General features: G+C 44.0%; 1 protein-coding gene across 2 annotated transcripts in view; it reads right to left on the bottom strand.

Moving 5' to 3' along the window:
• pop1 (POP1 homolog, ribonuclease P/MRP subunit) overlaps window positions 1-25,665 on the bottom strand; it is a 71,656-nt gene that overhangs the window by 2,537 nt on the left and 43,454 nt on the right. For both annotated transcript variants that reach the window (XM_038808601.1, XM_038808602.1), the window contains exons 11-15: window positions 23,541-23,660; window positions 18,239-18,354; window positions 10,087-10,278; window positions 6,142-6,296; window positions 2,718-3,086 (exon numbers count right to left, since the gene is read on the bottom strand). In XM_038808601.1, coding sequence (XP_038664529.1) covers window positions 2,718-3,086; window positions 6,142-6,296; window positions 10,087-10,278; window positions 18,239-18,354; window positions 23,541-23,660 — 952 coding nt within the window. The remainder of the gene's footprint in view (window positions 1-2,717; window positions 3,087-6,141; window positions 6,297-10,086; window positions 10,279-18,238; window positions 18,355-23,540; window positions 23,661-25,665) is intronic.

The following is a 25,665-nucleotide window of genomic DNA, read 5'->3' as shown; positions in this document are numbered from 1 at the left end:
ATACGTGAAATAGACTCCAAGATAGTTTTTAAAATCTTGAATCATTTTGAAAAAATGGTGCATTTGGGGTATTTCAGGTCTTTTTCGAACTGATGGTTTGTGGAACTGTCTTCCTCAGGGCATTTCAAACTGGTCGGTGGGTGTGGTGGGCTGATCGGTTGCGAGAGAAGCACTCAATGGCTGTGACGGGCTTTTAGGAATGCCAGCCACTACCGGCTTTTAAGTGTGAATGATGCATTCTTCCCGGCAGAAGCGGCAGTGGGGAACAGGTCACGCGCCCGGCATATCAGTGTATATCCCTGCCTGTGACAGAAATCACGGATGAGAGATTCCTCCATTTTCTAGCTGCAAGCAAACAAATCACCAGGACTGTGAAGAAATAAAGATGGATCGTCTTGTTATAAGGAAGAGGAGGGTGGGGGGGGGAGAGAGAGAGAGAGAGAGAGAGAGAGAGACACACACACAAACAGGTTAGGATCTCACAACGGAATCTGCTTGAGAGTGTTGTTCAGGAAAGTCCATGGCAGGACAAAGCAGTGCTAATGTTAGCTGCATACAGAGCTCCAGAGCCTCTCGTGAACAGCCTAAGAAACTGAAATCGGGAACAAAGCAGCATAAACATGATTTCTTGAGGTATGGATTTGTTAATTGTGCCAATGCAAATCAGAATGCAAAGCCCATGTTTATTATATGCAGAGAAATACTGGCAAATAAGAGTTGGATGCTAAAAATAGCTCATCTTATAAAAGATAAAATATATAAGACATAGGAGCAGAATTAGACCACTCGGCCCAACGAATCTGCTCCACCATTCAATCATGGCTGATATGTTTCTCATCCCTATTTTTTGCATTCTCCTCATAACCCCTGGTAACGGCACGGTAGCGCAGTCGTCAGCACTGTTGCTTCACAGCTCCAGGGTCCTGGGTGCGATTCTCAGCTTGGGCCACGGTCTGTGTGGAGTCAGCACATTCTTCCTGTGTGCGTGGGGTTCCTCCGGGTGCTCCGGTTTCCTCCCACAGTCCAAAGGTGGCAGGTTAGGTGGATTGGCCATGATAAATTGCCCTTAGTGCCCAAAAAAGGTTGGGTGGGGTTGCTGGGTTAAGGGGATAGGGTGGCGGTGTGGGCTTAAGTAGGGCGCTCTTTTCAAGGGCCGGTGCAGACTCAATTGGCCGAATTACCTCTTTCTGCACTGAAATTCTACCCCCTTATTAATCAATACCCTATCTATCGTTGTCTTAAAGACACCCAAGTGATTTGGCTTCCACAGCCTTTTGGGGCAATGAGTTCCACAGATTCACCACCCTCTGGCTGAAGAAATTTCTCTTCATCTCTGTTTTAAAGGATCATCCATTCAGTCTGAGGGTGTGCCATCGGGTTCTTGTTTCTCCTACTAGTGGAAACTGCAAATGAACAGACTGAACCTCTGCGCCTCACGTGTGAGCACATTAAAAACATGCCACAAGTCGATGAGGCTGTCAGCATTCTGGGGTAGCGTCTCCAAGAAGTATCCAGCGCTGAGTAAAACAAGCATTTTGTTGCTATTGCCCTTCACAGCAATCTGCAAGTGCAAGATTAGGTTTTCTGTCCTCACAAAGATGAAGTCAGCAAAGATCATATGCGCATTGCCCTCCCCTCCTGTGAACCTGATTGTTTCGGAATGAGATCGCGAGGAACAAGTAGGCTCACTTCTCGCATTAAAGGTAAGCAAAAAGTGGTGTGTTGTGAAGATTGGCCGGCATGGGTCATGAAGGTCGACCAGTGGGTAGAAGTGGGTCCCAGGAAAAAAACGTTTGAAAAACGTTGCCTTCCGATCCATAATTATCTTGTGATTTAAAAAAAAAGTTCTCCCATTTCCTGCATCTTGACCACACATCGCCCAGCTGATTTTTCTCTGGCTTTTTGGCAATGCACCCGATTCCCACACTTTTATGGCTGAGTGCTATTGTCAGCAGAAATGAATGCTGTATTCTTCCAAGTACATTGAGACTTCAAATGCACCAACCATAGAACTGAGGTGACAATTTACTGTCTATGTGCCTAGTTTTAACTGAAGGTGAAGAGAAGGGAAGATAGTTTTGTGGTCACTAAGTACTACGTTTCATGAGAATATCTCCCTAGTGAAATGGTCTCAGCTCCCAATTGGTTGAAGCAATGGAAAATACCAATTCTGCAGGTGGATAGGAGCATTTAAAAACTGCAGTTTATTCAAAGCACCTAACTATGTAAAAATGGTGCCTGCAGCGTGCTACTTCACCTGCATTTGTGTTATTTGACCACTGAATCATGCTATTGCCTAATACAGGCAGAGAATCATTTTCAGAAGAATATTTTCACATAATCATCAAGTGACTTTTAGAACATAGAACATACACTGCAGGAGGCCATTCGGCCCTTCGAGTCTGCACCGACCCACTTAAGCCCTCACTTCCACCCTATTGCCATAACCCAATAACCCCATCTAACCTTTTTGGACACTAAGGGCAATTTAGCATGGCCAATCCACCTAACCTGCACATCTTTGGACTGTGGGAGGAAACCGGAGCACCCGGAGGAAACCCACCCAGACACGGGGAGAACGTGCAGACTCCGCACAGACATTGACCCAGCGGGAATTGAACCTGGTACCCTGGCACTGTGCAGCCACAGTGCTATCCACTTGTGCTGCCCGATAAGATTTTAGGTGAACTTAAAAAGAAAACATGCCATATACAGACCTCAAAATGGAAACGTGACCGCTTTTTGAGGAGCAGTCTCGATTACTTGGATTTTGGATATTTTCACATCCTGTGTTCGGCTCAAGAGTAGTCACACTTTCAGATTCTTCCTCCATTTTCTCCTCCAAATTTGGAGGTTTTTCTTCACTCGATATTTCCTCGAAAGCATTCTTTCCGTATACCCCAACATCTTCCCTGTTTGAGGCCTGCAGTTCAGATCTCAGCCCTTGTTCATGGTCACTCATAGCAGGTTTGATACCACCATCTTGGTTCTGGGTCTCCCAATCTTCTACTAGTCGTTGCCAAGGACAACGGAATGGAGTCATGGTGCCATGATGGATATAGTTAGGCCTCTTGGCTGGTGGGTACCTGTAGAGAAATTTGGTAACTTAATCTGAAGAAAGTGAATAAAACATAAACGATCTTTCGACATTATCCAGAGGATTGAAAAAAAGAACTACCGCACACAACTAAAGTAAGCCATGACATAGGGGATGGCTAGATATTTGCTAAATTAATTAATTACTCTCCTTAAAAGTTGAACTTTTGAAGCAAGTACAAATCTGGGGTGGAATAATAAAACAAGCGAACAGGCACATTTGTGAGTGGTGCATCAGAAGATGAGGCTCACAATCAACCAGCAAAAAATAGTCACTTTCTCTTTCACCTGATGGCCCAACTGGTTATAAAAGCGCAGAGTGTTAAGACCATAAGACATAGGAGCGGAAGTAAGGCCATTCGGCCCATCGAGTCCACTCCACCATTCAATCATGGTTGATTTCAACTCCATTTACCCGCTCTCTCCCCATAGCCCTTAATTCCTCGAGAAATCAAGAATTTATCAATTTCTATCTTAAAGACACTCAACGTCCCGGCCTCCACCGCCCTCTGTGGCAATGAATTCCACAGACCTACCACTCTCTGGCTGAAGAAATTTCTCCTCATCTCTGTTCTAAAGTGACTCCCTTTTATTCTAAGGCTGTGCCCCCGCGTCCTAGTCTCCCCTGCTAATGGAAACAACTTCCCTACGTCCATCCTATCCAAGCCATTCATTATCTTGTAAGTTTCTATTAGATCTCCCCTCAACTTCCTAAACTCCAATGAATATAATCCCACGATCCTCAGACGTTCATCGTATGTTAGGCCTACCATTCCTGGGATCATCCGTGTGAATCTCCGCTGGACCCGCTCCAGTGCCAGCATGTCCTTCCTGAGGTGTGGGGCCCAAAATTGCTCACAGTATTCTAAATGGGGCCTAACTAGTGCTTTATAAAGCCTCAGAAGTACATCCCTGCTTTTATATTCCAAGCCTCTTGAGATAAATGACAACATTACATTTGCTTTCTTAATTACGGACTCAACCTGCAAGTTTACCTTTAGAGAATCCTGGACTAGGACTCCCAAGTCCCTTTGCACTTTAGCATTATGAATTTTGTCACCGTTTAGAAAATAGTCCATGCCTCTATTCTTTTTTCCAAAGTGCAAGACCTCGCACTTGCCCACGTTGAATTTCATCAGCCACTTCTTGGACCATTCTCCTAAACTGTCTACATCTTTCTGCAGCCTCCCCACCTCCTCAATACTACCTGCCCCTCCACCTATCTTTGTATCATCGGCAAACTTGGCCAGAATGCCCCCAGTCCCGTCATCTAGATCGTTAATATATAAAGAGAACAGCTGTGGCCCCAACACTGAACCCTGCGGGACACCACTTGTCACCGGTTGCCATTCCGAAAAAGAACCTTTTATCCCAACTCTCTGCCTTCTGTCTGACAGCCAATCGTCAATCCATGTTAGTACCTTGCCTCGAATACCATGGGCCCTTATTTTACTCAGCAGTCTCCCATGAGGCACCTTGTCAAAGGCCTTTTGGAAGTCAAGATAGATAACATCCATTGGCTCTCCTTGGTCTAACCTATTTGTTATCTCTTCAAAGAACTCTAACAGGTTTGTCAGGCACGACCTCCCCTTACTAAATCCATGCTGACTTGTCCTAATCCGACCTGCACTTCCAAGAATTTAGAAATCTCATCCTTAACGATGGATTCTAGAATTTTGCCAACAACCGAGGTTAGGCTAATTGGCCTATAATTTTCCATCTTTTTTCTTGTTCCCTTCTTGAACAGGGGGGTTGCAACAGCGATTTTCCAATCCTCTGGGACTTTCCCTGATTCCAGTGACTTTTGAAAGATCATAACTAACGCCTCCACTATTTCTTCAGCTATCTCCTTTAGAACTCTAGGATGTAGCCCATCTGGGCCCGGAGATTTAGCAATTTCTCTAGCACTTTCTCCTTTGGTTACCAGTCACCAATTTGTAGCCAAGGATCTATCGAGCTGTCAAGACAGTCGGCTTGGTCATGTGGTCAATGGTTTTGTTGAAAGGGATTATAGATAAGTATTGGAGGAAAATAATTAAAAAGGCTTCTTCAATTTAACGATTAAAAGATAAAAACAAAGCCATTTCCTTGACATGTCTGCTGAATTCCAATTAAACGAGTGTTTTGTGTGATGCAGCGGTACAGAGGTTAGCACAGCTGCCTCAGCGCCAGGGATCCAGGTTCGATCTCGGCCTGACTCTCTGCACGGAGTCAGCACGTTCTCCCCGTGTCTGCGTGGGCTTCCTCCGGGTGCTCCTGTTCCCTCCCACACCCAAAAGATGTGGGGATAGGGCGGAAGAGTGGGCCTAGGAAAGGTGCTCTTTTAGAGGGTTGGTGCAGACTCAATGGGCTGAATGGCCTCCTTCTGCACTGCAAGGATTCTATGGTTCACAGTGAAGTAATGATGCCGCCAGGATGGACAGAGCACGGATAAAAACTTCAGGAAAAGCAGAACAGGCTGAAAAAGAAGCTGTGCTTCAGGGTTGTATAATGAGCACGTGCAGAGTTTATCCACATGTCTCAATTCAAGAAATACCAGGTAGGCAGAGGAGATAACATTTAGCAGAGAAAAAGAATTTGCCAGAATCAAGTCAAGCTGAACTGAAGCAGTGAATCACATCAGAGTGCAGCTGTACAGAAATCTAGGATTCAGTCCACACAAAGCTTGTCAAAAGAATTACAAGGACTTCAGTTAGAAAAAAATGGATGTTAAACAAAAGCAAAGATGATTTTCCTGTCCCTGAAGGCAGTGGAGAGACTGGGTGTAGCTAAAGTAGAAAAATATCAAACAGGGAGGATAGAAGTACAGGGGCCAATGGTTTGCTGAGATACATTAATGGATGGGCTCCATTGTAGGTGTGTATTCTTCAATACCCGATTTGCCTGAATTTGCTCTGCCTAAGCCATCCGACCAGCCCAGATACAGGACCAAAATATTTGGTCCACGTGTTATGATGTAGTTTCTGCGCAGTTTCAGCTCTTTTGTTTTTAAAAACGGCACGTCAAATTCTTACATTGCTCTCCGCGAATGGACTGGTTGCTTACTTCTTATATTTGGCTATCAGCTCCTTCTCGGTCTCCTCACTGTGCTGCATGCCTGCTGGGCAGTCCGGGAAATCATCTGGGAAGTGTGGAAGCCCCTTGTACTGAGTGTGCTTGGCTTCTTCTTGCAAACCTCCTGCTCGAGCCCCCCTGTAGATCTGATAAAATGGTCATGATTCAAAACCCACGAGGCAAAAACAAAATGACCAATATTCTATTTTAAACATTGATGATTTACTGATCCATCGAAAAGAACTATAGCCAAGATGCTGATCTGAAATTATTTCGCCAATTAAAAAAAAACAAAGCAAGTTTATTAAAAAGGAATTTCATAAGCAATTTGCTACATGAAAGTTGCCATTGTCCCCAAGGATCATAGGCTGCTCTCCCCTTTTGAAGGAGAGGGCTGACTGGTGATGACTTAACCGGAGGGCCACCATGCTGTCACACTCTTCATACTATATCTTAATCAATTAGCCTCTCATGCAGCACCATGTTGAATGCCTGTTGAAAATCTATCCTGTTTCTTTCGCAATTTTCAGGTGAGAGGCATGGTTGAGAAGGCAGGACGGGGCCTTCATGGATAACTTCAGTCGGTACGGAGGACATAACAGTTACAAATGGGTTCCCTGCATGGTTATCAATCAATGATTCTTCATACAATTCAGATTTGTAAACGCTGCAGCTAATTTGCACTCAGCAAACAGCAGTGCGGTAGGTAACCAGATAATCTGTTTGTGATGTTGACTGAGGGATAAATATTTGGTCAGAAATTACTCCCCTGCTCTTCTTCCAAAAAGTGCCACTGAGTTTTTTTCTAACATTCACCCAAGCACGAGGCCTTGATTTAACATCTCAACTCAATTTTTGTGTTCAGGCCCTCGAGTAGTAATTTAATCGAGTAGTAATTTAATCTTGAACCTTGTGGTACTAACAACCACAGATGACGGAGAGAAAAAGGTTCCAATCACATTCAAAATTTTTGGGGTGTGCAAATTGAGCAAGAGCAGTGAGCAGCTGCCAATGTAGCAACACCTTTCAAAAACAGTGAAATCAGGCAACATTAGACTAGTCAGTCTTCAGTTGTGCATAAGGTTCTGGAGGTCATGCTAGGAGATAAAATTAGCAGTCACTTAAAACTATATTGGTTAATTAAGGATAGCCTGCAGGGATTTGTGGAAGTCAAGTTGTGCATCACAAATTTAAGGTAAGTTTGTTACGGATGTTTTTCAGTGAATTGCGAAAGAAACAGGGTAGATTCTCAACAGGCATTCAACAAGGTGCTGCATGAGAGGATAATTGATTAAGATATAGTATGAAGTGTGTGACAGCATGGCAGGAAGTTGGTCTTCTCCATGTACAGCTAAATAATCGGGAATTGTATATAAGAAATGCAATATCAAAATTTACAAAGAAAACAAAGAGTGGGAGGTTAAGTTTGAGGAAAAACTGTAGACGACTTCAGAAGAATTTAGTAGATTGAGCAGATGGATGAAATTGAATGCATTGAAGTGCAAGGAGAAATTTTGGGACTAAAGTACAAGACAACATGAATAAATAAACAACTAAATAATAATAATAATCGCTTATTGTCACGAGTAGGCTTCAATGAAGTTACTGTGAAAAGCCCCTAGTAGCCACATTCCGCCGCCTGTTCGGGGAGGCCGGAACCTGCGCTGCTGGCATTGTGCTGCTTTACAAGCCAGCTGATTAGCCCACTGTGCTAAACCAGCCCCTAGTAAAACTTAAAGAACTGACAAGAGGCACCAGGGTTAGCGAGACAAATCATTATGAGCGACAAAATCGGCTGATAAAAACATAAGGGGGCCTGGATTTTATAAATCGAGTTTCAAGTGCATTGTAAAGAGATAATGCTAAACCTATCAATTAGGTGTCTTAGTTCAATGAATGTTTGAACTAAAGAATAGACAGTGAAGATATCAAGGCTCATGAAAAGGTGCGGAGAGATTCATGACGAGAGACTTTTTATTCATTAGAATAAGTGCTGAGAGATGATCTGATTGAGATGGTTAAAGCAATGAGGGACAAACTGTTTTTCACTGGTTAGCGAGTCTGTAATTAAATTTGAACAATAAACAAGAGAAACAATGAAGTGAGAGCGTAGGAATTTTTAGTTGCTAGGATGTGAAATATCTTCCCAGAAATAAAGGGAAGAAATATCCACAACAGCTTCAAAAGATAAAATGCATATATATGAAAAGAAAGTACAAACAAATATACAAATTAGGAATAGGCCACTCGGCCCCTCGATCCTTCTCCGCCAATTAATAAGATCGTGGCTGATGATTGTAGCCTCAACTCCACATTCCTTTCAGCCCCTTACTTATCAAGAACCTCTGCCGTTAAAATATTCAGACTCTGCTTCCGCTGCCTTTTCAGGAACAGTTCCAAAGACTCACCAACCTCTGGGAAAAAACTATTCTCATCTCTGTCCTAAATGGTGACCTCTTGTTTTAAACAATGATCCCCTAGTTCTAGATTCTCCCACAAGGAGAAACATCCTCGCCACATCAACCCTGTCAAGACCCCTCACTAGCTTACATGTTGCAATCAAGTTGCCTCTTACTCTTCTAACCTCCAGCAGATACAAGCCTAGCCTGTCCGACCTTTCCTGACGAGACAACCTGCTTATTCCTGCATTTAGTCTAGTAAACCTTCTCTCAACTGCTACCAATGTATTTACATCCTTCCTTCAATAAGGAATCCAATATTGCACTCACTACTCCAGAGGTGGTCTCACCAACGCCCTGTACAATTGAAGCAAAACCTCGCTACTTTAGTATTCAGTTTGCCTCGCAATAAATTAGAACATTCTATTAGTTTTCCTAATTACTTACTGTACCGGCAGACCAAAATGCAAAGAAACATACATAAAAAATAGAAAGAGTAGGCTATTCGGCCCTTCGAGCCTACTCCGCCATTGATTATGATCACGCCTTTGGTCGCTTTAGCCCCGAGAGCTGTATCAAACACTTTCTTGAAATTACACAATGTTTTGGACTCAACTACTTTCTGTGGCAGTTCTGTTCCACAAATTCACCACTCTTATGGGTGAAGAGATTTCTCCTCACCTCCGTGCACGAGGGCCGCCTAATCCCTCTGCATCCTCTCAATTTAGATATTATATTTCCTTTTTACACTTTTTGCCAAAAATGGACAATTTCACATTTCATGCCCTCAATAATAACTTATAACATTTTTCTTATGATAGATGTTAATCTAACTGGCCTGCAGTTTTATGCTTTGTCTCCTCGCTTTTTGAATAATGGACTTACTTCAATCTAATGAAAGCTCCCAGAATCTAGAGAACTTGAGAAAATTAAAACCAACATATTAACTATTTCACTAGCCACTTCTTTCAAGAGCCCAGGATGAAGTCCATCAAGATCTAGGAACTTGTCAGCCTGCAGCTCCAATAGCTTGCTCAGTACCACTTCCCTGGTATGACTGTAATTGTTTCAAGTTCCTCCCACACTCCCATCTCCTGATTTACATTTATTTCTGGGATGTTATTTGCAACGATGATCACTGGATAGAGAGCCCACAGTGTGAGGATTGCCCTCTTTCGATGCTTCAGAATTCCTTAATTCTAGACCATTTGGAAATGCCTTTAGTGATCCAACTCAGAATTAATACAGGTCTATCACTGAGAACCAACAGGGATATCCTATATTCACAGACTTTAAATTAAGTGCTAGAAATGTAAATGTCGCCATAGTCCCAGAGGATCATAGGCTGCTTTCCCCTTTTTGAGAAAGAGCGCACTCAGGCGAGGGCTAAGGTTGAGAAGACGGGGCCTTCATGAGTAACCTCAGTTAGTACTGGTATAAGAATTGGACCCGCCTGTTGACGTCGCTCCGTATCACGAACCAGCCGTCCAGACAACCGAGTTAACCAACCCCCCAAAAGTATTGCATGCATTAATACCAACGGGATCCAGAATGCCATTCCCCAGCCTTTTGGGATTAGGATATCCCAGCCACTCCCCCAACCAGTGTGCTCTTGTCCAGCCATCTTCCCAGGCTGCTGCACTAACAGGATGGGAATCTTGGATTCTTGTGGCCCTAGATCCAGACGAGTCCCAGGGACCAACAGTTTGCTTCTCATGCCATTCAGTTCCTGGAATACAATAAAAATAACACAATCTTTATAATTTGCAGGTAGAAATATGCCGATGCCACTTTACTTGCTCATTTTGTGTTCGTATTTTACTTCCATGAGATGCCAATTGGAAATTTAAAGTTCATTGCAGATTTCTTTTACAATGGAGAATGAACCTATTCAGTGTGACATTTCTTTATCAACTCTTTGTTAGAGTGCTCCAAAACTAATCCCATTGGCTACTCTCTCGGCATCTCTTACTCAGCTTCAATTATTTAATCACTCCTTCGCCAAAAAGGTGCAGCAGTCTCTGCCCTAACTGTTGTGTGTGGGAAAATAATTCGACTAGTCAGACAGATATAGACCTCATTAAATACAATATTAATGTAGCGAGTACTCTCCATATTTTGGGTATATGCCCCGAGGGGGGCCTGGCATTAAAAATGTGCATTTTAGACAGGCTGTTAGCAGCAAACAGTCCAGTAATCAGGTCTGAATGTGGAACTGTTTCCCAATTAAGCCAGAACAGAAATAACTGGGAATACAGGTCCTGGCTGACAAGCTGTGCAAAGAGGAAAGGTTATGAGGCTTCACTGTGTTCCCTTCGTCAGTGTTGTTCATTTGGGGCTGGCATGAATCAAATTTGCATGAATGATGTAGGATATATGCTCCAGGATGCAGAATAGTTTCAATTTACTCAGCAAATACAATTGGTAGGATAAGAAGAAAATTGTTGCTGCCAAGTGGATGATTACATGATAAAATGCTGCTGGTCGAGAATAGACTCGATACAATGCAGACAAAAGGCCAGCACAATGTAACTAAGAAAATATGTCAGAGATTGAAGAGAAACTAGTTTCAAATTTCATATCGTATGTCACATCAAAGGACAACCCAGAAAAATATACATTATGAATGTAATGATGGGCAGCACGGTGGCCTAGTGGTTAGCACAACCGCCTCACGGTGCTGAGGTCCCAGGTTCGATCCCGGCTCTGGGTCACTGTCCGGGTGGAGTTTGCACATTCTCCCCGTGTCTGCGTGGGTTTCGCCCCCACAACCCAAAAATGTGCAGAGTAGGTGGATTGCCCCTTAATTGGAAAAAATAATTGGGTAATCTAAATTTTAAAAAAAATGAATGTAATGATATTAAAAACATACTAAACAACAGCAATTAGAACCAAAGAGGATATGTTTATAAAACCCATTATTTCAGTAACTATAACTTGTGACTCAAATCAGGTCCAGTCAACAGTAAGGACAAGAGTTCCCCTGCGAGCTTCAGAGACCTGCTGCCAGACTCAAATATGTGGGCAACAGTTACTTAACCGTTATCTTTCCAAAGAAAGTTAATAGCCAAAGGTCAAACACATCATGCCCCATTGGGACCTAAACGTTTAGCCTTTAGATGCATCAATATACATCCACCAGAATTGATAAAATCAATACTGGACATGGTTAAGTATATATTATACAAAAGTTACAATTAAGAATTGTCACACTCTGTTATGGTCACCTCATTTACATTAGCAGTGGTTAGCACTGCTGTCTCGCTGTGCCAGGGACCCAGGTTCGATTCCAACCTCAGGTAACTGGATGGGAGGGAAATTTGCTACGGCTCTTCGGGAGGGGGGGGGGGTTTAAACTAATTTGTCAGGGGGCTGGGAAAACGAGCTATAGTCCAGAAGCCAGTGTTGAGAGTAGTGAGGTACTAAGGAGGGTATCAAGGTCGCAGGAGTGTACCGGCAGACAGAAAGGTGGGTTGAAGTGTGTCTATTTCAATGCAAGGAGCATCCGGAATAAGGTAGGTGAACCTGGAGCGTGGATTGGTACTTGGGACTACGATGTAGTGGCCATTAGGGAGACATGGTTAGAACAGGGACAGTAATGGTTGTTGGAAGTTCCGGGATATAGATGTTTCAGTAAGAGTAGTGAAGGTGGTAAAAGAGGTGGAGGAGTAGCATTGTTAATCAAGGATAGTTTAACGACTGCAGAAAGGCAGTTTGAAAGGGATCTGCCAACTGAGGTAATATGGGCCGAAGTTAGAAATAGAAAAGGAACGGTCACGTTGTTAGGAGTTTTCTATAAGCCTCCAAATAGTAATAGAGATGTGGAGGAAGAAATTGCAAAACAGATTATGGATAGGTGTGGAGGTCTCAGGGTAGTTGTCATGGGTGACTTTAACTTTCCAAATATTGATTGGAACCTCTATAGGTCGAACAGTTCGGATGGGGCTGTTTTTGTACAGTGTGTGCAGGAGGATTTCCTGACAAGAGCGGGGGGGCACATTGGATTTGGTACTGGGTAATGAACCGGGCCAAGTGTTAGATTTGTTTGTGGGAGAGCACTTTGGAGATAGTGACCACAATTCGGTGTCTTTCACTATTGCAATGGAGAGGGAAAGGGCCATACGGCAGGGCAAGGTTGATAATTGGGGGAGGGGTAATTATGATGCGACTAGGCAAGAATTAGGGAGAATAAGATGGGAACAGAAACTGTCAGGGAAAGGCACAAATGAAAAATGGAGCTTGTTCAAGGAACAAATACTGCGTGTCCTTGATAGGTATGTCCCTGTCAGGCAGGGAGGAAACAGCCGTGTGAGGGAACCATGGTTCACAAAAGAGGTTGAATGTCTTGTCAAGGGGAAAAAGGAAGAGTATGTAAGGATGAGAAAACAAGGTTCAGTTGGGTCGCTTGAGGGTTACAAGGTAGCAAGGAATGAGCTAAAAAAGGGCATAGGAGAGCCAGGAGGAGCCATTGGTGGGTCGGATCAAGGAAAACCCCAAGGCTTTTTACTCTTATGTGAGAAATAAAAGAATGACCAGGGTGAGGGTAGGGCCGATCAAGGACAGTAGTGGGAACTTGTGCATGGAGTCAGAAGAAATAGGAGAGGCGTTGAATCAATACTTTTCTTCAGTGTTCACCAAGGAGAGGGACCATGTTTTTGAGGATGAGAGTGTGATACAGGTGGGTAGGCTGGAGGAGGTAGATGTTCTGAGGAAGGATGTATTAGCAATTTTGAAAAACCTGAGGGTCGATAAGTCCCTGGGCCAGGTGGGATATATCCAAGGATTCTTTGGGAGGCAAGGGATGAGATTGCAGAGCCTTTGGCTTTGATCTTTGGGTCCTCACTGTCCACGGGGATAGTGCCAGAGGACTGGAGAGTGGTGAATATTGTTCCTCTGTTCAAGAAAGGGAATAGGAATGACCCTGGTAATTATAGGCCAGTTAGTCTTACTTCGGTGGTCGGTAAGTTAATAGAAAAGGTCCTGAATGATAGGATTTATGACCATTTGGAAAGATGCAGCTTAATCCGGGAGAGTCAACACGGATTTGTGAAGGGCAAGTCTTGCCTCACAAATTTGATTGAATTCTTTGAGGAGGTAACTAAGTGTGTAGATGAAGGTAGAGCAGTTGAAATCGTATACATGGATTTTAGTAAGGTGTTTTAAAAGGTTCATGAAGAAAGTAAGGAGGTGCGGGATTGAGGGAAATTTGGCCAATTGGATAAGTAACTGGCTATCACATAGAAGACAGAGGGTGGTGGTGGATGGAAAATTTTCAGACTGGAGACCAGTTGCCAGCGGTGTACCACATGGATCAGTGCTGGGTCCTCTGCTATTTGTGATTTTTATCGATGACTTGGAGGAGGGGGCTGAAGGGTGGGTCAGTAAATTTAATGATGACACCAAGATTGGTGGAGTAGTGGATGAGGTGGAGGGCTGTTGTAGGCTGCAAAGAGACATTGATACGATGCAGAGCTGGGCCGAAAAATGGCAGATGGAGTTTAACCCTGATAAGTGGGAGGAGATTCATTTTGGGAGAAAAAATTTGAATGCGGATTACAGGGTCAACGGCAGGGTTCTGAGGAATGTGAAGGAACAGAGAGATCTTGGGGTTCATATCCACAGATCTCTGAAGGTTGCCACTCAAGTGGATAGAGCCGTGAAGAAGGCTTATAGTGTGTTAGCGTTTATTAACAGGGGGCTTGAGTTTAAGAGCCGCGGGGTTATGCTGCTACTGTACATGACCCTGGTGAGACCACATTTGAAAAAATGAAATGAAATGAAAATCGCTTATTGTCACTAGTAGCCTTCAATGAAGTTACTGTGAAAAGCCCCTAGTCGCCACATTCCGGCGCTTGTCCGGGGATTTGGAGTATTGTGTGCAGTTCTGGTCACCTCATTATAGGAAGGATGTGGAAGCATTGGAAAGGGTGCAAAGGAGATTTACCAGGATGCTGCCTGGATTGGAGGGTAGGTCTTATGAGAAAAGGTTGAGTGAGCTCGGGCTTTTCTCTTTGGAGCGGAGGAGGATGAGAGGCGACTTAATAGAGGTTTATAGAATTTTGGATCATAGAATTTACAGTGCAGAAGGAGGCCATTCGGTCTATCGAGTCTGCACCGGCTCTCGGAAAGAGCATCCTACCCAAGCCCACACCACCCTATCCCCATAACCCAGTAACCGCACTCAACCAACACGAAGTGCAATTTAGCATGGCCAATCCACCTAACCTGCACATCTTTGGACTGTGGGAGGAAACCGGAGCACCCGGAGGAAACCCACGCACAAACGGGGAGAACGTGCAAACTCCGCACAGACAGTGACCCAGCCGGGAATCGAACCTGGGACCCTGGAGCTGTGAAGCAATTGTGCAAACCACTATGCTACCATAAGATGATGAGGGGGATAGATAGAGTGGACGCTCAGAGACCAATTCTTTGGGTGGATGTAGCTGTTACAAGGGGGCATAACTATAAGATTCAGGGTGGGAGATATTGGAGGTATATCCAAGGTAGGTTCTTTACTCAGAGAGTAGTTAGGGTGTGGAATGGACTGCCTGCTGTGATAGTGGAGTCGGACACTTTAGGAACTTTCAAGTGGTTATTGGATAGGCACATGGAGCACAACAGAATGACAGGGAGTGGGATAGCTTGATCTTGGTTTCGGACAATTCTCGGCATCACATCGAGGGCCGAAGGGCCTGTTCTGTGCTGTACTGTTCTATGTTCTAAGTGTGGAGTTTGCGCATTCTCACAGTGTCTGCATTGGTTTCCTCCGGGTGCTCCCAAAGTCCAACGATATGCAGGTTAGTTGGATTGGCCATGCTAAATTGCCCCTAAGTGTCCAAAAGATTAAGTGGAGTTACGGGGGATTGGGCTTAGGTAGGGTGCTCTTTCACAGGGTCGGTGAGATTTGATGGGCCGAATGGCCTCCTTCTGCACTGTAGGGATTCTATGATTCTCTGATTAATTAATTCACCGTTAAGGTAGCAGTTTGTTGCTGTATATGGGAAGCTGCGCTGCATTAAGTCACATCATAGAATCAAAGAATTTATAGTGCAGAAGGAGGCCATTCAGCCCATCGAGTCTGTCCTTGGAAAGCAGATGCAATACCAGAGATTTCCACTGAGAAAAGAAACTGCAAACACAAATTACTCCGTATAAATTGTGACGCATAGATAAGTTGGGAGGATGAGTTTAAAAAAAAATAGGTTTAGTATACCCAATTCATTGTTTTTCCAATTAAGGGGCAATTTAGCGTGGCCAATCCACCTACCCTGCACATCTTTAGGTTGTGGGACGAAACCCAAGAAATGTGCAAACTCCACACGGACAGTGACAAAGAACCGGAGGAGGAGTTAAAGGGACAAAGCAATGAAGTTTGAAGAATCGAGGAGGTAAGGAGTGCTAACCTTTGCAGTGCCCATTAATTAGTAAAGTCACCATAGTCCCAGGTGACCATAGGCTGCTTTCCCCTTAGAAGGGGAGAACTGACTGGTGGTGATTTAACCTGAGGGTCACCATACCTCAGGCGAGGGGCAAGGTTGAGAAAGCGGATAACCTCAGCCGATACAGGAATTAACCTGAGCTGCTGGCCTCGCTCTGCATTACAAAGTGCCCATTAATTACTAATACAAACATAGCTGTGTTAATCAGTATGAAAATGAAATGAAATGAAAATCGCTTATTGGCACGAGTAGACTTCAATGAAGTTATTGTGAAAAGCCCCTAGTCGCCAAATTCCGGCGTCTGTTCAGGGACGTTGGTACGGGAATTGAACCGTGCTGCTGGCCTGCCTTGGTCTGCTTTTAAAAGCCAGCGATTTAGCCCAGTGTGCTAAACCAGCCCCTAGTATTAATGTTTCCAAAACATCGGTGGTTTAAGAAAAGGCTTAACTTCCGGGGTGCCGTAGATTTTTATGCAGCGACATTTATTCAGAAAGCTCTGATAAAGAGCATCCAGACCCGAAACGTTAGCTCCGTTCTTTCTCCACAGATGCTGTCAGACCTGCTGAGATTGTCCAGTATTTTCTGTTTTTATTCAGATAGCAGCTGAGCTGTACAGAATGGGCCCCAAGTTCAATTTCCAGCACATGCTGAATTATGTCAGACAGGGCTACAATTGGCCTCAACATTCCTGGAAATGGAAAAAGGCAGGACCTCCTGATTATTGGGTAGCAACATGTGGATGCCTAGCGAGTTTTCTTTCAATTCTTCCATGCGATGCGAAGGTCGCTAGCAAGCGTCAGCATCTGTTACCCATCCCCAAATGCCCTTCAACTGAGTGGCTTGCTCGGACATTTCAGAGGGTAATTAAGGATCACCCACATTGCCGTGGGTCTGGAGTCACATGCAGGTCAGACCAGATAAGGGCAGCAGATTTCCTTCCCTCCAGGACGTTAGTGAACCAGATTTTTTTTTTGAAACAGCAATTGACAAGGAGTTCATTTTATTCCAAAATACGTCACTGAATTAAAATTCAGTAAAACTGCCATGGTGGGATTCGAATCCGGGTCCCCAGAACATTATCCCAAGAGACTAGATTACTAATCCAGAAACAATACCACAACACCACACTCTGCACCAACACCATTCAGACACAACACCCAGATTTTTTACCAGATCTACAACTGAGAGAAAAAACATTATAGAACACACAGAGAATGCAAATACAGGTGACACTGCACATTTACAAGTAGCAATTTGGAGGACATGAGCAGAAAGCTATGGGGTTGGAGATTGGAAAGAGACCCAGATATAAAAGCAGCTGTGATAAGGCCACAGACAAGTGAACAGCTAACTGATGTTCTCCACTGTGGGTGGCACGGGAGCACAGTGGTTGCACTGTTGCTTCACAGCGCCAGGGTCCCGGGTTAGATTCCCGGCTTGGGTCACTGTCTGTGCGGAGTCTGCACATTCTCCCCGCGTCTGCGTGGGTTTCCCCCGGGTGATCCGGTTTCCTCCCACAAGTCCCGAAAGACGTGCTGTTAGGTGAATTGCACATTCTGAATTCTCCCTCAGTGTACCCAAACAGGCGCCGGAATGTGGCGACTCGGGGATTTTCACAGTAACTTCATTGCAGTGTTAATGTAAGCCTACTTGTGACAATAAAGAAGATTAATAGAAAGATTATTATGTTCAACCAAATAATTGAAAGGAAACAAGCCCTACACCCCACATCTCTTTCCAATCAATGAACTGTTTTGAAGAGTAATCACTGTTGCGGCATTGGAAACATGGTAACCCATTTGTACGCAGCAAGCTCCCAACAAACAGCTGTAATGTAAAGATCTAATCTATTTTAGTGATGTTGGGCGAGGACTAATTATCAGCCCAGAAAGCCGTGGAAAACATGTCTGCTCTCTTTGATTCCCCCTAAAACAATCTCTTTCAATGTCCACCAGTTTAATATCACATCCCATACTGCGGTACTCAGTCAGCACTGCACTTAAACATTGGCCAAGGTTTTTACACTCAAGTCTCTGTATTGGAACGTGAACACATTCTGATTCCAAGTTCGAGTCACAGCTAACGTGAAGATGTCATCAAACCTGCAATTAAACTGCACAGCAGCACAAGCTAGTCTTACAATGGAGTAGGAGGCATGGGAAGATATTTGGGGGAAACCCTAAAATGCAAACATGGTGAATAATTTCCAATTTCAATTATTCGGCTTTTTCATTGCAGTCAAATTACCTGTTCAGTAATTTTAGTTTCTGTAACAATATTGCGGACGTTTCGGTCCCAGATCTGACTTTGAGCACACTCCGCACCAACGCCATTCAGACACAACTCCCTGATTTTCTCCAGATCTACAACGGAAGAGAAAAATCATTACAGAACACGCAGAAATTGCAATTATGGGTGAAGCTGCACATTTACAAGTAGCAATTTTCAGAGCATGAGCAGAAAAGCTGCGGGATCGGGGTCAGAGAGTGTAAAGGAACCACAACACCATTCCTGTAAACAGCTCCAACTACAACTAGAAATTCAAGGGGTGCAACTGCATCAAGCCAGAGTCAATAATCACTTTGACAATTAAAAAACATAATTCCGAAGGAACTGTCCAGTGAAATATTTCAGCCACACCACGACATTCAACATGAAAATGCGAACTCGCTACCCTCGCCAACTTCTAGCCTCAGGTTAAAAACTGAGGCTCCACCTTATTTTATTTTTAGAAGTCTTCAAGACATCCTGAAAATGTTGCAAGGGGTTTCTCAAATTGAGGAGGAAGAGTGTGTTCTGATCTTCCACAGCTTAAACACTTGTGGGTACATGATGACCATGTTGGGCAGAACGGTTTTGGTTACCATTTGGGCCACATTCAAAGAAAGGGGTATGGGTTATTTTTTTGTTTAAAGTTTCTTGAATTTATCCAGGCTCAATTACTGGCAAGTACTAAACATGTTTTTTTTTAAAAGCAGGGCTGTCTAACCTTTCAGAGTTGTAGGGTGGATACACATGGCAGAACCAGTGAATGGCATCCACATCACTGTGTAATACTGCAAGTTCCATAGTTAAGAACGCAAGCCATGCAGTCCCTTCCACACAAAACAGCAACATGTATACGACAAACATGCAACCGTTTAGCACTGTTAATGCAGAAAAACATCCAAGCACATCATTGAGGTGTATTCAGATGAAACTGGATTCTAAGAAAAGACATGAAAGATATTATGAGGGAGCTGATTATAGGCTTTATTAAAGGGGGTGTGGGGTTGTGGATAATCTTAATGGAGAAGAGGGAGAGACAGAGGTTTAAGGTAGGAAATCCATAGCTTTGGGCCTAAATGGCTATGGTCATGGCCACCAATCATCTTGGGGGAGGGACAAATATACAAATAATCAATGAAACCGAGAGGACAGTGGACGATTTTCTTTTCATTCTTTCATGAAATGAGCGTCGCTAGCAAGACCAGCTTTTGCTGTTCATCTCCAATTGCCCTCCAGGAGGCGGTGGTGAGCTGCCTTTTTGAATGGCTGCAGTTCAGAGTGAGGGCGATAGGAGGTTAAGCAGAGAGGGAATGGCCTGGCCAGAGAGGGATTGAGACCTTTTAGATCAGGAGAGTTTGATGGGCAGGACTCTATGCCGATTGGAGCAGTCAGCAGTGTTTTGGATAAGGGATGAGAACGTTCCCTTGAAATATGTTTTTCCCCCCCTCGAATGAGATTGCACAGGATAGCCTGCGCTCGCTGTTTGAAAGAGCTGTCCAATTACTGCCAATCACCAATTCTTTCCCCATAACCCAGCTATTTTCTTTCCTTTAAAAATAGCAATCCAACTCCCAGCTAAAATTTACCACTGAATCTGCTCCACACTCACTGCATCCACGTCATAACAGTAAAAACAATTCTCAACTCCACCCTAACTTTCTATTTCAAAATTGTCTCCTCTGGTTCCAGACTGTTCTTTATTTTTCCAAAAAGAAATGTCAGACTGAAAGAATCTGCATTTAGACAGCACTTCACCCTGTCTTGCAGAATCATAGAATTTACATTGCAGAAGGAGGCCATTCGGCCCATCGAGTCTGCACCGGCCAAAAGTAACCAAATTTATCTCAAGAATGGTTACTGTTATGCAGGTGAAAATTATATTACAGCTGTTATTTAAAACTAATTTAATTTCTCCTCTTTTTATCTCCCCACCTCCTTCTTTCTCTTCTGAACTGCTCCTCTACCTTCCTACCGGAGCAGACTTGATGGGCCGAGTGACCTAATTCTGCTCCTATGTCTTATGGTCCTTCCTGTCTCCTGAGGCAGTCACTGCCTTTCTTGGACACTTAGTTCAGTGGCTGTAAAGCGTATTGAGATCTGTTGGGGTCACAAAAACAGTATAGAATTCATCAGCTCTGTTTAAAATTGCTGCTCTTGTAGCTGGGTGGGAGGGGGGTGGGGGGGGGGGGGGGGGGGGGGGTGTAACTGCTATAGTGTTTCAGAACCTGCTGTCTCAGGACTGAGGCTGTGCCAGATTTCAGACCTTGCTGGATTTTGAGTTTGGTCTGCTGTCCATCCCTAATTGCCCTCGAGAGGCTGGCAGCGAGCTGCCTTCTTGAACAGCTGCTGCCCATCCAGTGGGGGGCTGCCGGAGGTCAAACATAGGGGGAAGTACTTGGCCAGGAAGGGATTTAAACATTAGGATAACAATTTTATTCCGGAGACCAGCTTGGTGCATGGGAATAGACTGGCATGCAAACAGCAAAATGGACAAGTGCTCCGACGCCATGATGCACCAATTCAGCACCTGGTCAGTTTGTCCAGGGACATTTTTAAAAAACTTACTCAATTAAAATTGACGCACGACACATTCTGAAACCGTCTGTTTTTCAGACCACCAGATTTGAGACACTGTACCTGTTTAACCAGTGGGGTCTCTGTGGGTCAGATCGAAGCAGCTTGGGGGTCAATCTTGAATGTTAATGGTAACATTTTTCATACATTAAATTCCCACTGAAGTTCATAAGCCAGTACATACTAGAACTTTTATTGAAACTGACCGAATTCAACCCAATTCACAGACCAAGCTAATCCCAGGCAGCAACGAAGGTCTGTTCTCACACGTACATTCCCATTCAGAAATTTCCAAACTGTTTGCACGTTGCTTTTTAACGTGTTAGGGAGAAGAGAAAAACCTTCACCAAATCTTGTGTGTTGGCCAGAAAAGCTGCCTCTTTGAAGAAAAAATATCAAATGCTCCAAAAATTTGCACTGTGTTTTGGGGAAGCCATCCAGTTGCAAAGTTGGAGCCAGAAATCACTTTTGGGTATTTAAGTTAAATGTCTGTAGATAACACAGCTTAATCCTCAAAAATACGAGGGTTCAGGAGTATCTCAAATTTTAATAATTGATAAAAGTGAACGCCATTGTGATTAAAGAAAGTTCATGAAGTTTCACAGTTAATAATGTGACAACTGGTTAATATGACAAAAGATTCATTCCAAAAAATCAATAGGCTGCTAACGGTTAAATAGAGCATATGCTACAAGCAATGAGCCAAGGAAAGCACTGTAATGTGTTCTCAAGTCATATGAATATTCTTACTGTCAGTTTAGATCTATGCAACATATCAATCTACATAAACTCTTGTCGCAAACAGCACATGGTTGGCCTTGCCAGGATTCAAACCTGGAACATCTGCATGAAAGAACAGAGGCTCTCACTGAGCACAAGACCAGCAAAATGTGCCTAAATATTTGCTGTTATTGAAATCAATTAATAGTCTAAAGCTCTAACCAGGGCAGGTATAAATACTTGTGACAATAAAAAGACTATTATTATAAAAAGGGATCCATTTGCAGGACACAACTAAAAGCAGGCTATTTACATACAAAACATGCAAACATGACAGAAAAGGCCTCGTGTTCCATCCAGCCCATCCTACACGGTTGTCATACATTATGTGTCACAATATCTTTCCCCCCCCCCTTCCAGGAACATCATCGCAGGGGGGTGAGTGTGACACAATGAAACAGTAAAGAAGGGCGGGGGGGGGGGGGCAAATGCCGGGTGAAAAGAAACAGTAGAATTTCTCTTTGGTACACATCTGGTTCACTAATGCTCTTTCGGGAAGGAAATCTGCAGTCCTTACCCGGTCAGACCCACATGTGACTCCAGACCCGCAGCGATGTGGTTGGCTCTTAACTGCTCCCCTCTGAAATGGCCGAGCGAGGCACTCAGTTCAGGGGCAATTAGGGGCGGGGCACAAAATGCTGGCCCAGCCAACGGCAGCCACATCCCATGAAAGAATTAAAACCTCAGGCAAATCTAACTGACCCGATTTACACGAGAGGATACCCACCTGTTATACAAGGTGATTTCCACCCGGCCAGACACAGGCCTCGCTTGAAGGAATACAGCGAAATCAGCATTCGTTGCCCGAGCTGGCAACCTGTGCTACAGGTCGACTATTCTGTGAAAAGAGGACCCGCCTAACATCCAACCTCAGTTCTACATATGCACAACTTCTAAGCCTGACCCTCCTCAACCTCCCTAATTTAGTTATCAAAATAACTGTTGATATTAAGTACAATGCAGTCCCTCCTTTACTTGATAAATCGCAAATCACTCCCAAGTCTACACAAAGGTACAGGCATATCGAGCCTGTCGGAGTACCCACAGATTCATAAACTGGGAATCACAGCCCTCCATCTCAATTCTTCAAAAGACCTACATTTTCAATTTTATGTCTGCACTGCTGCCCCACACCCCCATTAGAGTATATCAAAGATCACGCCTCAAGTTTCAATAGAAAGACAATTAATAAAAGGACTGTAAAATGAATTCAACGATGTGTCAAGCAGTTTCTCCACATTTCATGATTATGACGATAGGATCGGTCATTTCCCTGAAGGGCCTTCGATCCGATGATAGTCAATGAGAATTAACCAATCTTCACCACTCTGGATTAATGGTCACTAATGGCAGCCATGATTTGGTAATAATGGAAGTTGATTTTCCAAACTAAACAGCAGTATCTTATTTGGTTGGGAGGTTGGGACGGGACAGGTTTTGTGGGGGTGGATGGGGAAAGGAAGGCCGTGGAAAAGTTCAAGAATCTGCGTTGAATGTCAGACATGCCACCCCCGCATCCCTCTGTTCACCAACCTGTTTCAACGGAGTGAAGAATAAAAACCATTACAGAAGATTTGCTTTTCAATTTACATCTAATATGAAAGAAATGCATGTACAGAAATGGACCTCAACATATTTAGAGTTTGCCATGTGCAAGTTTCCATATGCAGGAATATAATTACACAGAAATGTCCGGCACTTGAAGCCACAAGATCTACACATTTATTCTCCATTCCAATCTCCTTTCACCCACTTTCATCTTACCCAGTCAACATGACCTTCAGTCCCTTTCTACTGTGTTTATCTAGCTTGCCTTTAAACACATCAACTAGTCCCAGTGGCATTGAGTTCCAAATTCCAACCATACAACAGAAAATAATTCAGGACCTCTCAAGTTATACTCGAGAGTGCCACTGAGGGATACTACCTTTAGGCTGTGTTGGGTCTGGCATAGCCATGGCTCTGTTTTTAGGCATGTTTAGACGGGGATCTCCCACAGTCAGTCCAAGTACAGTGCCTGCTGAAATTTCTGCTGGCGAAGCAATGCCTTCAAAGAATAAAACACAAAATTGTAGAAGTATGATTTTGGGTTAAATTACTTCACATTTCTTTACCACTCAGCAGTTATTGCCAAATATCCTATGAAACCTTTCAACTAATACAAGCAGGGCATATACTGATTATGTTGTTCTTTCACTCGCAAAATCTTACAAAAATGTTGAAAGCTTGGCGGGTTGTGTGAGAATAGTTGAACTAGTGACCAAAGCTAAGAACGGTCAGGATTGTAAAAGGATGAAGACATGATTGGGCTTGGCTGTGACAGCCCTCTGCAGATCAATGCCTCACCAAACAGGACATATGAATTATTCCTACTTGATCAAGGCCAATCAGTTCAAAACCGGCATCCATAATGCGCATGTCATGGGCCATCAGCAGCAGAAATGTATTCAATCACAATCTGCCCCGGCATATCACCATCCAACCCGGATCAACCCTGATTCAATGAAGAGTGCATGAGGGCAAGCGAGGAACAGCACCAGGTATTCTGAAAAATGAGGCATCAACCTGGAGAAACTACAGCACAGGACCACTTGTATGCCAAGCAATGGAAGATGGGCAGAGCTGAGCGATCTCTCAATTAATGATCAGATCAAGACTATGCAGTCCTGACATATGCTGTCATGATCGGCATTGGGCAATTAAACAACGAGCTGCACAAATATACCCATCCTCAATGATGGGAAATCTCAGCATATCATTGCAATAGACATTTGCTACAACCTTCAACCAGGAGTGCTGTGTGGATGATCCATCTCAGCCTCAGATACTGCAAAGGCTGTGGGCCCTGAAGCATCCCAGTGATAGTATTGAAAACTTGTGCTCCAGAAAGTTGCCACCCAAGTTGATAGGGTTGTGAAGAAGGCCTATGGTGTGTTGGCCTTTATAGGTAGAGGGATTGAGTTCCGGAGCCATGAGGTCATGTTGCAGCTGTACAAAACTCTAGTACGGCCGCATTTGGAGTATTGCGTACAGTTCTGGTCGCCTCATTATAGGAAGGACGTGGAAGCTTTGGAACGGGTGCAGAGGAGATTTACCAGGATGTTGCCTGGTATGGAGGGAAAATCTTATGAGGAAAGGCTGATGGGCTTGAGGTTGTTTTCGTTAGAGAGAAGAAGGTTAAGAGGTGACTTAATAGAGGCATACAAAATGATCAGAGGGTTAGATAGGGTGGACAGCGAGAGCCTTCTCCCGCGGATGGAGGTGGCTAGCACGAGGGGACATAGCCTTAAATTGAGGGGTAATAGATATAGGACAGAGGTCAGAGGTGGGTTTTTTACGCAAAGAGTGGTGAGGCCGTGGAATGCCCTACCTGCAACAGTAGTGAACACGCCAACATTGAGGGCATTTAAAAATTTATTGGATAAGCATATGGATGATAAGGGCATAGTGTAGGTTAGATGGCCTTTAGATTTTTTTTCCATGTTGGTGCAACATCGAGGGCCGAAGGGCCTGTACTGCGCTGTATCGTTCTATGTTCTAGAACTAGCTGCGCTCCGAGTCAAGTTGTTTCAGTACAGCTACAGCACTGGCATCCACCCGGAAACGTGGAAAATTGCTCAGCTATGTCCTGTCTACAAACAGGACAAATCCAATCCGACCAATTAGTCCACCCTCGATCATCAGAAAGGTGGTGGAAGGACTCATCAATAGTGCTATTGGGCAGCATTTTCATTGATTCATTGATTTCATTGATTCATGGAAGCCTATAGTGCAGAAGGAGGATATTCGGCTCATCGAGTCTGCACAAATCCCCCCCCCCCAAAAAAAAATTCCCAATAACTGCTTATCTTAATCCACACATCTTTTTTGGACACAAAGGGGCAACTTAGCATAGTCAACCTGCACATCTTTGGACTGTGGGAGGAAACCGAAGCACCTGGAGGAAACTCACGCAGACACGGGGGAAATGTGCAAACTCCACACAAACTTTCACCCAAGGCCGGAATTGACCCCGGGTCCCTGTCGCTGTGAGGCAACAATGCTAACCACTG

This window comes from Scyliorhinus canicula, chromosome 10 (genome assembly GCF_902713615.1).
Source record: "Scyliorhinus canicula chromosome 10, sScyCan1.1, whole genome shotgun sequence".
Lineage (NCBI taxonomy): Eukaryota > Metazoa > Chordata > Chondrichthyes > Carcharhiniformes > Scyliorhinidae > Scyliorhinus > Scyliorhinus canicula.
This window is presented reverse-complemented; position numbering and strand designations above follow the sequence as displayed.